Source organism: Cebidichthys violaceus, unplaced genomic scaffold, assembly GCF_023349555.1.
Source record: "Cebidichthys violaceus isolate CVI_PGR_0920_01 unplaced genomic scaffold, fCebVio1.0.p SCAF_11, whole genome shotgun sequence".
NCBI lineage: Eukaryota > Metazoa > Chordata > Actinopteri > Perciformes > Stichaeidae > Cebidichthys > Cebidichthys violaceus.
Window position 1 is genome coordinate 10477280 of NW_027176274.1, and position 15381 is coordinate 10492660.

The 15381-nt window shown below is 40.7% G+C and overlaps 2 protein-coding genes across 2 annotated transcripts; one reads left to right on the forward strand and one right to left on the reverse strand.

Annotated features, from left to right (window-relative positions):
- Positions 1–371: 371 nt before the first annotated feature.
- Positions 372–2891, forward strand: dlx1a (distal-less homeobox 1a). Its single transcript, XM_068735142.1, has 3 exons — positions 372–827; positions 1109–1308; positions 1727–2891. Exons 1-3 carry the CDS (start codon positions 518–520, stop codon positions 1976–1978), a joined length of 762 nt encoding a protein of 253 aa, XP_068591243.1. The 5' UTR covers positions 372–517; the 3' UTR covers positions 1979–2891.
- Positions 2892–7531: 4640 nt separating this feature from the next.
- dlx2a (distal-less homeobox 2a) lies at positions 7532–9820 on the reverse strand. The gene is made up of 3 exons (XM_068735154.1): positions 9340–9820; positions 8703–8887; positions 7532–8579 (listed from the first exon to the last, which is right to left on the reverse strand). The coding sequence occupies exons 1-3, from the start codon at positions 9650–9652 to the stop codon at positions 8253–8255; spliced, it is 825 nt and encodes a 274-aa protein (XP_068591255.1). The 5' UTR covers positions 9653–9820; the 3' UTR covers positions 7532–8252.
- Positions 9821–15381: the final 5561 nt, after the last annotated feature.

Sequence of the window (15381 nt, forward strand, 5' to 3'; positions counted from 1 at the left end):
TATTATCCAGCGCTGCTCCGATGTAGGTGACGGTATTTTATTAAATATTACAAATTTGGATAGCGCTGAGACAAAAGTGGATCAGGTGTTTATTGTATGCAATATTAGTACAAAATTGATTATTATTATCTATTTGACGATTTGTAAATAATAATACTAACAAAAATAATGATAGCGAATCTTGACATGTCAAGAGGTGTCTTAGATGTTTGTGGTTTTCCTTGACTTTATCGGCTTCTTCGGACCCAGCCCCAGCGTCGCCAATCGGCTTCCCTCTTGGAGAGAGTGGACCAATCAGCGACAGTCTTTGATGAATATTCATGAGTCCGAGATTCAAACCTTTGAGCGAGTTTGTCTTGGTCCACAGCATCATACCTAGGACTTTTCACAGGCACAAACTACATTTTCTTATGAATGGAAACAGAAAAAATCAGTTCGGCTTAAATTGGGATCCAACCTTCACTGAGATCATAGAAGGAAAACAACAAAAGCAAGACAAGGGGAACCGCCAGAAGAGATGACAATGACTACGATTCCAGAAAGTCTTAATAGCCCTGCCTCAGGAAAAAACGTTTTCATGGAGTTTGGATCCCCGAGTCAACAAATGTCGCCTTCCTCCATGTCTCACGGACACTATCCAATGCACTGTTTACATTCTGCAGGTCATACTCAGCACGACAGCTACAGTCCAGCCTCGTCGTTCCCCAGATCTTTGGGTTATCCATACGTAAACTCTGTCGGCAGCCATTCCACCAGTCCATATCTCAGCACAGTACAGACCTACCAAAACAGCTCGGCGCTCACACAGACGCGGTTAGAGGAGACAGGTAAGTGTGCAGCAGCATCTTTGGATCCTAAATATGAACTTTCTATGTTGGCACGGCTTTCATCTGTATACAGTCCTCGCTGCAGCGAAAAGACGACCCAGATGTTGGAATTAGGCTTGGTAATTATTTATTGCGTAACGCTATAAACAATGTATGCAATTAAGGGTAATTATACCTAAAGTACAGGCTGTAAAACTTGCACAGAGTATTCAAAGCTGCGCAGCACTGTTGGCTATACAACTGCCTCCTCATTCTTGTTCTCTTCTCCGTCTCTCCCTCAGTGCCAGAAGCAGAGAAAAACACAGTGGTCGAAGGCGGAGAGGTTCGATTCAACGGTAAAGGGAAAAAGATCAGAAAACCAAGGACTATCTATTCCAGTTTACAACTTCAAGCTCTAAACAGGCGATTTCAACAAACTCAATATTTGGCGTTACCGGAGAGAGCTGAGCTTGCAGCGTCGCTGGGTCTCACTCAGACACAGGCAAGTCCATGAAACCATGAAACACACTCACGAATAGCGCTCCACTCTGCAGGAGCACCGTTAGCCTTTTTTTTAAATTTATTTGTTTACACCTTTTAGATTTATTTTTTCCCACACAACAGGCCTTTTTCTAAAATTGTTATTATTGTTATTATTATTAATGAAAACCATTCATCAAACAAGGAAATATTGTTTGACACCAAGCTATGGGTTAATTTTGTTTCCTGTCACTCATGTGTTAATTTCAATGACATCTTAATACAGTAATAGCCTTTTATAATCAAGGGCAGGATATTGATATAGGCCTATTAAAAAATGTTTTGCTCTTGACTTTGTACAAGGAAACCTGTTGCGTGCGTAAAAGTGTCAAATCCTTTTACAACAGTCAATTTTCTAATAATCTCCTTTGTCTCTCCAGGTGAAGATTTGGTTTCAAAATAAGCGCTCTAAATTCAAGAAACTGATGAAGCAAGGCGGGGGAACAATTGACACCGCCGCTTTAGCCACCGGCCGCGGACTGTCGAGCGGTTCTCCCTCGGTGGCACCTGTCTGGAGCTCGCCGACCACCGTGAAGACTTCGGTGGGGACGACCGGATCTTACATTCCCAGCTACACCTCATGGTATCCAACCGCACACCAAGAGTCTATGCAACAGTCACAGCTCATGTGAACAGGGACCTCAGCCCTCGACTCTGCCATGGCTCGTGTATCACGATGGTGAAGGGGCCTCAGCGCGGCCCAGCACTGATAACACAACAACAACAACAACCCCGGAGTTTGCTGCCGCATGCCGCCAGCTGACACAGTGGCCTCTTCATACCGGATGACGGCAAGCAGCTAGAAGAAGCAGGGAGCTAAGAGACTCGGCACGCAAAGCGCCCAAGGGCAACACGTCTGTGACAGTCAGCGGAAATCGTAGACCAATGGATCTTTTTTTAGCTGCTGTTTATCACTTCTGTGGCAGTTTCTTTTCTTCTTCTTCTTTTTTTTTCTTTTTTTTAATTATACTTGTGTGAGTTATTCTGTTTGTAAGAAAACACGTGTTTGTTTACACCAGATGTTGGGCCCAAAGTGATGATGACCTGAAATCAATCTGCATTCAGTAACAGTTAAAGGTTCATTCTTTTACCAAATAATGATAATTAATACATTCCACCATTATGCTTTCCGCACACTCAAGCCCCAGGGCATATTGTGCAAAGCCTCAACTCGCTACTATGTTGTTTATGTGTTTGTTATTTAAGTTAAATTATTCAGACTAGTTTTTCTGTTGAGGTCAGTCTGTGTTCATTTTGTAAGTGTGTTTTGAAATTACAACACTGTGTTGTTAATGCTGCACTAACGCAAGCAAAGCTTTTCTATGCCGTGCCCCGATGTTATGTGAAAAATGTAAAAGGCCTGACAATTTGCTGCTTTACAAAAAAAAATATTCTGAGGGTGAGCAGCTCATTTGTTACTGTATTTTGTATATAATTTTCAGACTTGTTTTGTGCTGTACTGGATACGCTGTGAAACAGGGTTTTAGGCTTTCTGTATTCGTCGAGATGTGTTTAGTCAACATAGAAAATATTTAGTTTTGTATTGATCACTTTAATTTATTTATCTGTTTCTGAAGTTTATGTACATAATGTGCAAAGGTTCAAAAGCAGTAAAATAATGATTTAAATTATGTCAAGAAAGGTGTCTGATTGAACCCCCCCCCCCCCCACACACACACACACACTCCTCCATCCTCATCTCATGTGAAAAGAAAGGCTTCAGCATGGTGCAGGTTTAATGTGAGCTGACACAAAGCAGTATCATGTTGGTTATTGTAGCGGACACCGTGTGAGCTGCAAAAGGCTCGTCGTTTAGATTTATGGTCGTGTTTAGCATTTAGTCCACATGGGTTCCTGCTTACTGGTTGCAGATGTTGTGAAACATCTGGGGTGACCTGAGAATTATAGAAATCTGGCGTTGAATCTAAACAAATCTCTATGCATCTACACAAAACGGGATATGTAAATGCATTTTACTTCGCCTATTTAAAAAAAAGAACATCAGCTAAAAAGGCAAAAACCACTAGGAATAATTTGGCCGATATAAACTGCATTTTTGGGGATTTAACCGTGGCGGTGCGGGAGACCTGGATTCATTTAACATCGCTTATTTCTTTTCAGCTTTTCTTAAAGATAATCTTCTTTCAATTTGTCTTCCGACAATCCCCATTTTGTGCCATGAATGGGAGAGATCAATTGTGTGTGTTAAGTGAATAATCGCGCAAGAGGCAGGTGCTGCTGCAAAAGACTGGATGAGCACGCGGGACATAGGGCGGATCAGAGGGAGATCAGTGAAAGTGAAAAGTTCAAAGGCCTTCTTGTTTGAACTTCACACTTTATTCATTAACTCTTGTTTCACGATCTTGAAGTACGCCTTTTCTTGGTTGAGTAGGAATTTTAAATATGTGTTTTGTGCTTGAATTGTATTCATGTTGGGTTTTCTAAATGCCAAAAGAAAGAGAGTGGAATAACCTGTCCATTCAAATATCGTATACCGAACGCTTATACATGCAACAACAATAATGAAAAAAAATAGTCAGTGAAAAAACAACAAAACTGAAAAATTGTTCTAATAGGGCGAAATATTTTTGGAAAACAATTCAAACAATGTATCGGAAATGTTAATGTTTTTCCTGGAAAGAAACAAAGAATGAAACAAAGACATTCAGATGCACGACTTGTAGCCAACTCGCTCTCATCCAGCTTCAATGTCTCTATGAATATATACATGTTTTGCAATTGTAATGGGAGATTTGATGCAATCTGTGAGGTCTGCAAAACATCCCTTTTACACGGTCCAGCTTACATACATCACATCATAACCAAGAACTTACTTCTCTTCTCATTTGTTTCATTTATTCATTGCTACAATAATAAATCAGACCAACATGATGGATTATTTTTAGTATTAGTATTATTATTATTATTATTATTATTATATAAATGCTGGTGCAGTCTTGATACAGCAACCATCAAAAAGCATTCAGCTACAGAGAGACTAAAAGGAAATAAGCTTTGGTCTAGTTTATATTGTCCACTCCATAACATCCCTTTCGACCTGTCTCTATTGTTATTTTAATACAAAACTCAGGACATATACAGTCCTTTGCCCACAGAAGGAGAATAGGCCTGCATTTCCATACCATTAAGAAAGAGTATGAATTGTGCTGCTGCTGCTGCTGCTGCTGCTGCAGTGAACATAAATCTGCCTACCTAGCCCCAGAAAGGCGCAGCTGCACATCCAAGAGGGTCAGCGTTATTTCGCTGTATTCTCCTCTTGATTATACGAGCTGGGCCCATCAAACCCAGCATAATTACAGTAATTTCGCCCTTATTTATTCTAATGCAGTTTCCCATCTCTGAGGTAATTATGAGCATTTTTTTTTCGCACGGAGGATCTTTCTGCGTTGACAAAGGAGATAGTGCTCTGAAAGAAATGTGCTGCTGCAAATAGAAAAAAAGCGAAATAGGTGAGCTGCCATTTCGTCACTGTTCCCTTAGACTTATGTGTAAGGCTGGCAAATTGCTTGCAGGTGTACATCACAGAGTTTTCAATGCGAAGAGGCCTCAAAATTAGCAAAGCACAATGTAAGAGTAATGAGAGCAGCGACTAGATTAAAAAACAACTTGTGTGTCTTCCCTTCCTTACATCCTCTCGACAGCTTTCTTTGCTATAAGACTTTTTGTCCCCACAAAATTAGCACACTGAATACATTGGAGACTTTAACAAAAAAAACAACATTTCCAGCCTAAGATTTTACTCGCAATGAACCAACCAGTCCTAGAAATAGTTTGATACCATGAAAAATCAGCAAGATTCAAGCATGTTTCCTGTTTTTTTCTATACTTTCAATGAATATTTAAGATATAAACATTTAATACACACCTCTCTCCTTGAAATGAAGAGGCAAGCTCCCTCTCAGGATCTCACAGAAAGCTGCATGGAGGAAGATGAGCAGCAGCATCCTGCAGCAGATACAAGATAAGCGAATAAATCCCACAAAATGTGTCGCATGTGTTGGTCTAAGCTATAGCAGCAGAGTTCAGAATATGACTGAAAATGTCTGCTTTATTTCCCCTCTTTATAGCTGTTGGGGGGAAAAATGTAGATTATTAGCATAAATGTTTACTCCTCATTACGCTGATGACATTGTGCACTCGAGATCTTGGTAATCTTTGGGGTAAATTATGAGTATTTTTTTTTATTTAAAGCAGCAGTTACCATGCAATTCAGGCTAATTCTGCGTAGGCTTCACACGGATATAATTATCGTTGAGTCAAGATGTTAGACTAAAAAATATGCATTGATATCCCCATTTATTATGTACATTCAACTTTGACAATTTTGATGCTTAAAATAGCGGGAAATTGTCTTGTGTAAAAAATAACACCCCATATTAGGACATCTAAAATTGCGAAGAATTATATAGTAATTGCAGGCTTTCAGATTTGAAAGCCAATGCTCAAACCAGAGCAAATGTGATTGAAATTACAGATCAGGGTATAAATTAGGATAGGGGGTATGGCATTTACAAGTTAGCTGGAGAAATGCAGAACTGGGCCTATAAACCACAGTATGTCTAATTAATGAAGGAAGTCACATGGGGCAACATAAAACATCCACAATAATCAATTACCATTATTTATTTTTTTAATGGACGAAATCGATGAATAGTATTGTTCATAAATCTGTGCTGATAACTTCACAGCTGTCGTAACTAAGTAATGAGTGAAAACCAGCTAATATTATTTCAGTCCTCCCACAGTTCAGTTATCACGAGGGCCAGTCATGATACATGCATTTATATTCTCTGTACTGTAACAGCATAGACAAATGCAATCTACAAATGTCCACTCAAAGGTATATCCAGGCTTATATATATGTCGATGTAATGTTTTGGCGCACAGCAGACCTGCTGCATGCCTGGGATCTGATCCTGTCAGCTCCATCATAGAGATCTAGCAACCGCTGACAAGCTACAGTCCTAATTATGTAGGCTACAAGGAAACGATCCCACTTGAAGGCCCGTGCTTGTTTGAAGGGAAGCGTGTGGGTAAGACAGTGATGATCATGAATGAGAACTAAGTGATGGGACTGTGTATTAATAATAACCCCCTCCCCCCTCATCTATCTATCCATCGGAGTCAAAATAGCTCAACTACAACAGACTTTACTGGCAGCAATACTGTTGGACGTGAGCCTATACGGGCCCTGTGAGCCACATAAATAATGTAGGTCAATGTGCTCGTCTTCTGAGAGATCAGAGGCTTTAACGTTGGCCTACTTGTGAGAAATGTTTCCATGATGTTGTAGCTCCAGGCTGTCTTGGAACTAGTTCCTCTTGTTAGGCTGAGTTCATAAAACGTCTGGAAAGCGATTCACTGACTCCACAGAGTCTGAGGAGCTTGTACTCATTCATACCCACCCTCATCTTCCCATCTCGCATGCCAAGGCGTGTTGTTGTGTTGCCTCCCCCCTCTGCTGAGGCTGCGCCCCGGGCCCCCTGCCTGCCTGCCTCTGCCTGCCTGAACGAGCTCCGGTTCGGCTAACGCTAATCATGAGCGGACTGAACCGGGTAAAATAGACAGCTGAGGAATTGTTTCACGCTTGTCCACGGTTCTGATAGTACCTACGCCCTTGTAGCTAATTAAAACAACCAAGTATCACTTAAGAAATCGCTTAAAATCAAACTAATTTACAGCTAAGCTAACATGGTTGTCGAGCAACACAACCAGAGGTAAGTGCAATAAGGCTATCAATTGTGTTAGCTACAGGTGTGCGTTTATCGGCTAATATATTGCAACCAAAATACAGGTAACTATAGTTTTAATAAAGCACAGTAACATGTTTGCTGCAGCCTGGCTCCATTTAAGATGTCAGAGTTTCCCAAAGTTACATTTGTAATATTAAGCAACATTATAATTTTCTGAAATAAAGCTATTTGATGTGCGAACATTATGCAGCGTTTACCAAGCGTTGATTGTACGCTTTAATACATTGCTGTGAAATAAAGCAGGCTAAAATACAATTATTTTAAAATGAAAACAGTCCCTATGCAGTATTAGGCTCATTGCAAAACGAATAAGACACAAATTCTCCCCAGTCACAAATGACTGTCAAGGGGGGAAAAGGAGAAATGCATGTGCACAGAACACATTTGTGGAAAGAAAAGGAGGGATGCATATTCACAGAAAACATTTTTATTTAAATAACGTCTGGTCATATATAGAACATTGCTAAAATAAATAAGACAAAAATACAATTAAGTGTGATACAAGTAGCCTAAATCAGAGGATAGGACGATCAGTAGCTCAAGGTGGGTAACAGATTTGCACCAATAGCCTAATAAAACGAGTCAAAGCAACACGGGCTGTCAAAAAGCTGTGGTAAAATATTTACAAACATGGATTCACTTATCCCCCCCATAGGCCTATATTGAAATCAACTTGACATAAGGAATGGATAAAGGTACACTGTTTTATCGCACAACAAAATGAGGTCATATTGAAAAAGGCACCATACAGTTAACTTGTGCTACATTTGTGACAGGTTGTCCTGCGATGAAGGTTTTGTTTTTGCACATATGGCAGAAAAAGTGACGCCCGCGTAAAAGTAGGCTTTGCGCCCAGGCTGCGATTGCTTTGGGTAATAGTGGTTCACTCATCCCTCGACATAAACAAAATAAATAAATACAAAAATAACTGTAGAAATCTGTGACTACCATTTCCTAGCGCAAAAACTGACAAGGTCCATGAGCCTGTCTGGCTCCCTTAACTTTTCTGCTTGCGCGTAACGTTCGCATGGCGCGCACACACGAGGTCTGTAAAATTGAAGGTAATGGCATTTTTTTCTTTCTATTCACCAGTATTGTCCGATTTAAACCCTTTGTTTTTTTGATTTGTTTTTCAGAATATCGTTCCAGCGCTTATGGCGGAGTTGTGGTGGTGCTGGATCAGAGGTGGCTGCAGATGCATTGTAGAGTTCGTGGTGGAGTACCAGGAGTAGTTCGTCAAAAACGAAGAAGGCGCAGACGTGTTGGGAGGGCTGCTGCTCTGAGGTAAACTGGAGTTGACACTGTTCATTCTTTGAGTCTGTGGAAAGTCCCAGGCAGTAGTTGGCGGAGACGCGCAAGGGGGAGATTCACTGGAAGCAACGTGTTGCTCTGGCATGATTTCTCCACTTTTCCACAACTTCTTGAATTTTGAGCGGCGGTTTTGGAACCAGATTTTGACCTGAGAAACACATGGCAAGCGGAACATTGATTAATCGTTATTTCCCCCGACCGTTTTAATCAATTTCAGATCAGACCCGAGAGTGGATTATTTGACAGAATATAATGTCTTTGATGCACCCACCTGTGTTTGCGTAAGGCCCATCGATGCTGCCAGCTCGGCCCGTTCTGGTAGAGCCAAATACTGCGTCTTTTGAAACCTCCGTTGAAGTGCAGCCAGTTGGAAGCTGGAATAAATGGTTCGAGGTTTCCTGACCTTCTTTGGTTTTCCATTAACCATCCGGATTTCTGGCTCGCGCTCTTCTTTTTCTGAGGGAATATTCAAAAAACATTTCAAGTTATGCATGAAGAATATTTTTTTTCCCAGTTGTATAGAACTATTCATCATTTTTGCACGGCCATCAGTTTGTGTTTAGAAGGTATGCTAAACCTAATAATTCATATATTATTTTTTTTATCAGATGTGTATATTATAATGACAGAAAAAAATCAGAGGTAGTGAAAGGTTGCTTAAGATTTGTGTTTAACAATAAACCTACATTAATTGAAAATTCACTATCGGTGTTTCGTGCGCATCTGAAAAGTTGTCTGTGTCCTCATAATTTCTGAACACATAATAGGCCAATTATCTTGTCCATTATGTGTTATTTATGATTCAACTCGCTCTTCATACAGTCCATGCAATACGGTTGGTCTCAAACAAAAGCATGAAATTAATTCAAATATTATTTAAACTAAATAAATAAAAATAGCTTCTTTACCTGTGTCGGCTGGAGTAGGAGAGGAGTTGGAGCCGTAGGAGCTGTATGCACCATAAGATGAGTTGAAACCAAGGTCGTACGTCTTTGCGTTATATGGCACAGTGCTCGTGGCGTTGCCGTGGTACTGGTAAGAGCCGAGTTGGCCAAATGGAGAGCCGTGGCCAGGCTGTTGGTTGTTGTAGTAGCTGCTGTCCGTTGCAGTGGACACTGGCAGAGTCGGGGACTCCTGCGATTTATGCAAACTGTGGAAATTGCTTGAGGTAATCTGGTTCGAATGCATATCAGTATTTAAGTTCTCAAAAACCCCAGTCATCTTCGAGTTGGATCGGAGCAGCCTCGTAACCTATGCGCGAAAGAAAAATCACAAAATTGCGAAAACTGCAAGCTGAAAACACGACTCAAATCTTGGACTGATGACACCTTTTCGTGAATCGAAACGCATCCCCGTGTAAACTGCGGCAAAAAATCAGCGGAAGGTGTGTCCCTCTCACAGTGGCCTGTGATTATCTGCTACGGTCGGTGGTGGGAGCACATTTATGAGAGAGGGAGAGCTACTGTGTCTGAGGCAGCCAATGAGTAAAGGCTGCACGCCTGACTACTCCCCACCGCGTCCACCCTCCATTATTTGCTCAGCTCTGTCTGGTCCGGTTGTCTGCAGAGAGTTTTCTCTCAAAGCATCTCAAAAGAATCAGAGAACAGTTCCTGCGGGCCCACCAGGTCTGGTCCTATAACACAGACTTTAATCAACTCTGTGCGCAATCGGCCATCTAACCCATGGAAGATAAAACGCATGACTTCAGCATATATATATATATATATATATATATATATATATATATATATATATATATATATATATATCATGTACTTGACTACACAGTGAAAGGCACAATTCAATTCCCACAAAGTAGTTTTCACTTGAATTGCAGTTCAATTTTACGCTTGTCAGTATAACAGATTTATGTCTGTTTGTGGGTTTTGGGGAAACAATGCCTTTTTTGTGTACTCTTTGTTGACATTTTGGACTGAAATAAGCTCAAAACCAAGTGATGAGTATAGTCTACAGAACGAGTCGGAACCACACAGAGAAAGGGAGGGACGCTGGGAGTAGGACTAGGTCAAAGGGGGATCTAAATGTGTTGATACAAAATTAAACCCTATTTGATGCTTAAAACGGTGACAACAGGAAATAACTACAGCGCCCCCAGGTGTTGGAAATCTGACTTACTTCTTCTTCTCTTTTGCAAGAAAAACAAAACACAACAAAAACATGAACCGCTTATTAAACAAACTCCTATTTACTGTGACAAGGTTCACAGAACTGTGGTTCACCACAACAACTTCATATTGAGTCCAAAGTGTTGGGGATGTGTTTAGTTACAGTGCAGTACAGTAGTTAATGTGATGACAAAGTTGTTGAGGCACCTATGTTCACCGCCACAGGATGGCAGCATAGTTTCTTTTATGAACACAACTGAGACAGAGTTACTCAGTTTTCTGTCATGCCACTACCATGTATTGATCGGGCTAAGCTGCGAATTGTCAACTTGGTTTTTGCTTCTTCTTTCGGCCAGAGCATCACCAAGCACTCCAGACAGTGTCATGAATATACAGGGCTTGTTAAAATAACACTTTTACAATCTAATGCAAGCCAAAACAATAGTACACTACTATCTTTATTAAGCTCTCCTCTCTGTTAAAGACATGTTGAACTATGGTAACTTTGCGTGAGGTGATTTGTTGGTATATTGTCGCCAATATTTTGAAATAACACAAATTTCAAAATGACTCAACACCACAGTTAAAGTCTCACTTTTTTATTTTAACTTTAAAACATTCAACTCAGTGGGACATCACCCATTTCAAGCAAATAAAAGAACAAAACGTCGAAGTCCTGCGTAAAGGGGCCCTCCAGCAATTTAAGACTTACTGGATCCTACAACTACCATAATGCAACTCGATAGGGATTTACCAGATACAGCCTGGTAAACATCCTCATATTTCAAACTCAGTCCACCCAGTTTTCAAACACTGGCTTTCTGTTATATATAACAAAATACCTGGATGATATAAATGTTCCCAATCTGAGTATTCCTCCCTATGACGGTGAACTAATGTTCATGTGTAAAATTGGTAGAATGTCCCTTTTATTTTCTTTAGTCTGGGGAAGCCTGAGTTAATTGGTGTTCCATTTCAGTGACTGATTCTTTTTTTAATCCATTTCATGACACATTGTTGTTATTTTCCTTTATTCTGCCCATTTGCCAGTGCAGGCATGATGAGACCCCATAGATTCAGTCCACAGAGGCGTCTATCTGCCCATTGTTTCCCTGAAAGGCAAACAATCCTCTTCCACCATGGGCCAGTGGGGCTGCATGTCACTGCTCATTAGAGGAGTACAGTCTCTGTATTCAGCTGTCCGGCATTAGAGCCAGAATGAGCAAATCTGTTTCTCTATAACACTGTTCCTCTAATTTACTATTCTCCTAGTTAACAACTGAAGTCAGTTTGAGTGTAAAAAATGTTTGAGTGTAAAATATCGAGCTATCTAACAGGGAGAAAGTAAACAGCATCTAAGTGGATTATAAGAATAAGGAGGTTCCCCTAGAGAATGCACAAGTCATCAGGTTTTTAGATCGTGGTCAGGAAGGATTTCACAACATAGTTCCACAATCTTAGAGTTCAGAGTCAACATCTGGACGTGCCAAAACATTCATCACAGCAGTGTGTCGACTGCATGGCAACACAGCCCTTATCATACCTTTTCTTTCAGCCTTTCATGAAATAGATGGTTGCTATTGCTGCTTAAGTTCTTGACAGTCACGCCCAGTTGGTTGATTATAATTTCAATCCTCTGCTGCAGAGCAGCTGGTGTAGTGGATCTTCCCCCAGTGTTCAATGACATGAAAATGATGCCAAATGACAGGACACAGATGTAAGCTGCTTTTATCATGCATTCCAAATTCCCATTTTTACAGGAGCTTCTCTTGACTTGGCCTTTAGCTCAACAGCCAGAAAGCTTTATTTATTCAGATTCTTTTCTTCCAGTTTATAGTGTCTCATCTTTTTTCATTCTCGGTGTAAAGAAGGACGAAACAACACTGTACATAATCAAAGCACTTCTCTATATCTTTTGCTCTGCTATCAATAATTCAACCATTGAAATAACTAGCCATTATTTAACATTTCTTGACTGCTAGACATTATTAAAGATGTACATCTATTGTGAGTATAAGTATGAACAGAGCACACAACGTACTGAATCAAAAGTTGCAAACAAGTGACAAAAGGTCTCATAACTGTACGGGAGACAAATAGTACACGCAATATGGTTCTAATGTAGCCTGTTTCAATCACCATTGGACTACAGCCTCTACATCATTTCAAGAGAAAAACATGCGCTCATGAAAAGGAAACACTGGCTGATATTGACATTTTTCCTTGAGGAACCAAAGTGCACAAAACGGGAAGTCATTGTGAAAGATAACAACCCAGACATTCTGGGGAGTTATTGATCTTGAGCATCTGTTATCTCGGTTTTTTGTGTTGCAGTAGCTCAAAAGGCAACAAAAGATGAGATCCTTTCAATGACACACCATTTGCACACTATGAGTTGACGTTTTTAGAAATAGTAACAAGACGCAGTAGTCAATAGAGCAGTATGGCGTAAATCAACATAGCGCTCCATGACCACACAGTGTCTCTGTGTTGTCAATAGTAATGCCACTGTCCAGTACAAAAAGTGCAGTACAATTAGCAATACAGGAGCCAGAGGGGGGCAGGCTACTCTGCCCACCTCTTATGGATGTTATATACTAAATAAAAATCAATGTATTTATTCAGAAATGGATGTCAGGAGCTTTTCATTATGTACTGTACTCGGGGTCAACAGAGGCAGTAATGGTTTCTAGCTCAGCAGAGATTTGGCTGTTGCTGGGTTCTCTTCATTGATCTCCTGCTGGGTCTATTGGAGCATACATCACCTTGGCAACGCACCCTTTTAGTGAGATCAAATTATACTGCAAGTTTTTCAGCTTTGGCTTAAAAGTTTAAATACCTCTATGAAAAGCTTCCAAACAAACCAGAAACAGTAGGAGGGTTTCTTCCATTGTTTCCAAAATGTTTTTAAGCTTTAGCCCACGTCACAGAGTCATCAAATTTGAGGTGCACAAATCCAACTCATGTGCTTCTTGCAAACATGGAAATGATTTACCAAGTGTTTCTTGACCTCTCCGTCTGAAAGGTTGAGCCTGTACTGCATGGCTGCGGACATGAGTGGAGGTGAAGTTGGAAACCCTCAGCATGGTGTTCATGATTGAGCATGTGTTTCCTAAGAATTAGTCATGGTGGCTTTTCCTCTGAGGAGAAGTTATTTTTAACAGCAAAGGCTTCATGACAAGCGCAGGCAGAGAATAACAATTGGAAGGAAGTATTCAGTTTTGAGCCCATAACAAAAATAAAGAAACGGCAGAACTCAATTGATACAATGCTGATGTATAAAAAAAAACATAACCTAATCTTTATACTTTTTTAGAGTAATTTCTTGGTCTCCAGCAGGTTGAAACATACCCACAACCTCTTGAAATATTCCACTGAAATATTGCAAAACAGCATAATGTCTGATGTGAAAACACACTTCTTAGTTCCTCATGAAAATTGGATCATTTTGAAAGATTGATAGAGATGGTTTTCACAAAATAACATATTCCAGCTCAAGTAAATTCCCCGCCAGCTGTATGATTGTCATGACATAATGATAATACACCCTATGCAATACCTTCGCATCAATGCAAAAATTGGTTTGCACTTTGCAGGGATAACAAAGGAATCCCCTGAATTCCCTGTGTCATCTGCACGGCCTGCCTGAGAAAGAATTCAGAGAGGTCTGCGAGGTCCCGCTCCCTTCATTGTTGACTCAGTGGCACACCCCCCACCCAGGACCCATAAATGGAAGCAGTCCTTTGTGCGAGGGGAGTGGAGCAGATTTACTGCGGATGGTCTCCCTACAAAGGACCACGGCACTGTCACAACAGGACCAGGATCAGCTGCTCCCCTTTTCACACAGTATGATTTAACGCCGCGCTTCACACAACCACTGATGCAGACACAACTTCAGCAGTCACTCAGCATCCATGTACCTCTAAGACTAAGTTTGTACTTACTATACTTTTGCTTATTATAGTAATTCCAGTCTTACTAGCCATGTAAGTCTGATAATTACCTCCTTTCTTAATTTCCCCCACTGGTCATATTTTAGACCATGTTACCACAGATTTGTGTGTAGAGTCAGATAAGTAATACACTAACCAAAGATGTCGAAAGTTCATTATCAGCAGGGTTGGTCATTGATTTAAGTCTATCAGAAGTAATTTAGCAACAACAGCCATCTGTTTTAACTTTGCATTACGTTCATTAGAAGGATTTCTTGGCACACCAGCCCCCCCCTCCCCATAAATGCCTAGGCCAACTGTGCATTTTGGGCAGGCTGCCTTGTCTCTCCTACAACTTTTTTGGGTTTGGTTTCCTCCACCAGTCTCTTATGTTGACTTCATTACTGTGAAACAGAAGGAGTTGGCCCTTCTGTCTTACCAAGGTTTTGAGTTTCAGAGCTCTTAAAACATAATCATTTCAGCATGATGGTGGCGAATCAGTGAAATCCAACCGTTACCACTGGTACCACTCGGTCGTTGTGAGTCGTCCAGATTGCAGCAAAGATGTAAAATCCTCACAGGTTTGCTGAATCAGCATGAAATGTTATCAATTTGACATGCCTCTGTGTGCTGTGTAAATGTCATCATCAATCCAACTGTGCCTAAATTAAAGTATTCCAGATGCGTTTTAAGTAACAACACCCATCTGTTTGCATTGCATTGTAGTCATCACTATGCCCATGACAACTGTGCATCTTGGGCATGTTTCCTTGCCTCTCTGATAACTGTGGGGTTTGGTTTCCTCAACCAGTCTCTGTAATGTTGATTGCATGGCTGTAAAACCGAGGAGTTGGCCCTTCTGTCTCACCAGATTTTGAGTTCCAGAACATCT

Bases quoted from the DNA above. Each gene is read 5' to 3' on its own strand.
- dlx2a (XM_068735154.1), bottom strand. From the start codon at position 9,652: ATGACTGGGGTTTTTGAGAACTTAAATACTGATATGCATTCGAACCAG. The intron at 8,888-9,339 runs GTAAAGAAGCTA...ATATTCCCTCAG, and splicing joins TCCTACTCCAGCCGACACAG to AAAAAGAAGAGCGCGAGCCA. The intron at 8,580-8,702 runs GTGGGTGCATCA...TGTGTTTCTCAG, and splicing joins TGGGCCTTACGCAAACACAG to GTCAAAATCTGGTTCCAAAA.
- dlx1a (XM_068735142.1), top strand. From the start codon at position 518: ATGACAATGACTACGATTCCAGAAAGTCTTAATAGCCCTGCCTCAGGA. The intron at 828-1,108 runs GTAAGTGTGCAG...TCTCTCCCTCAG, and splicing joins GACGCGGTTAGAGGAGACAG to TGCCAGAAGCAGAGAAAAAC. The intron at 1,309-1,726 runs GCAAGTCCATGA...TTGTCTCTCCAG, and splicing joins TGGGTCTCACTCAGACACAG to GTGAAGATTTGGTTTCAAAA.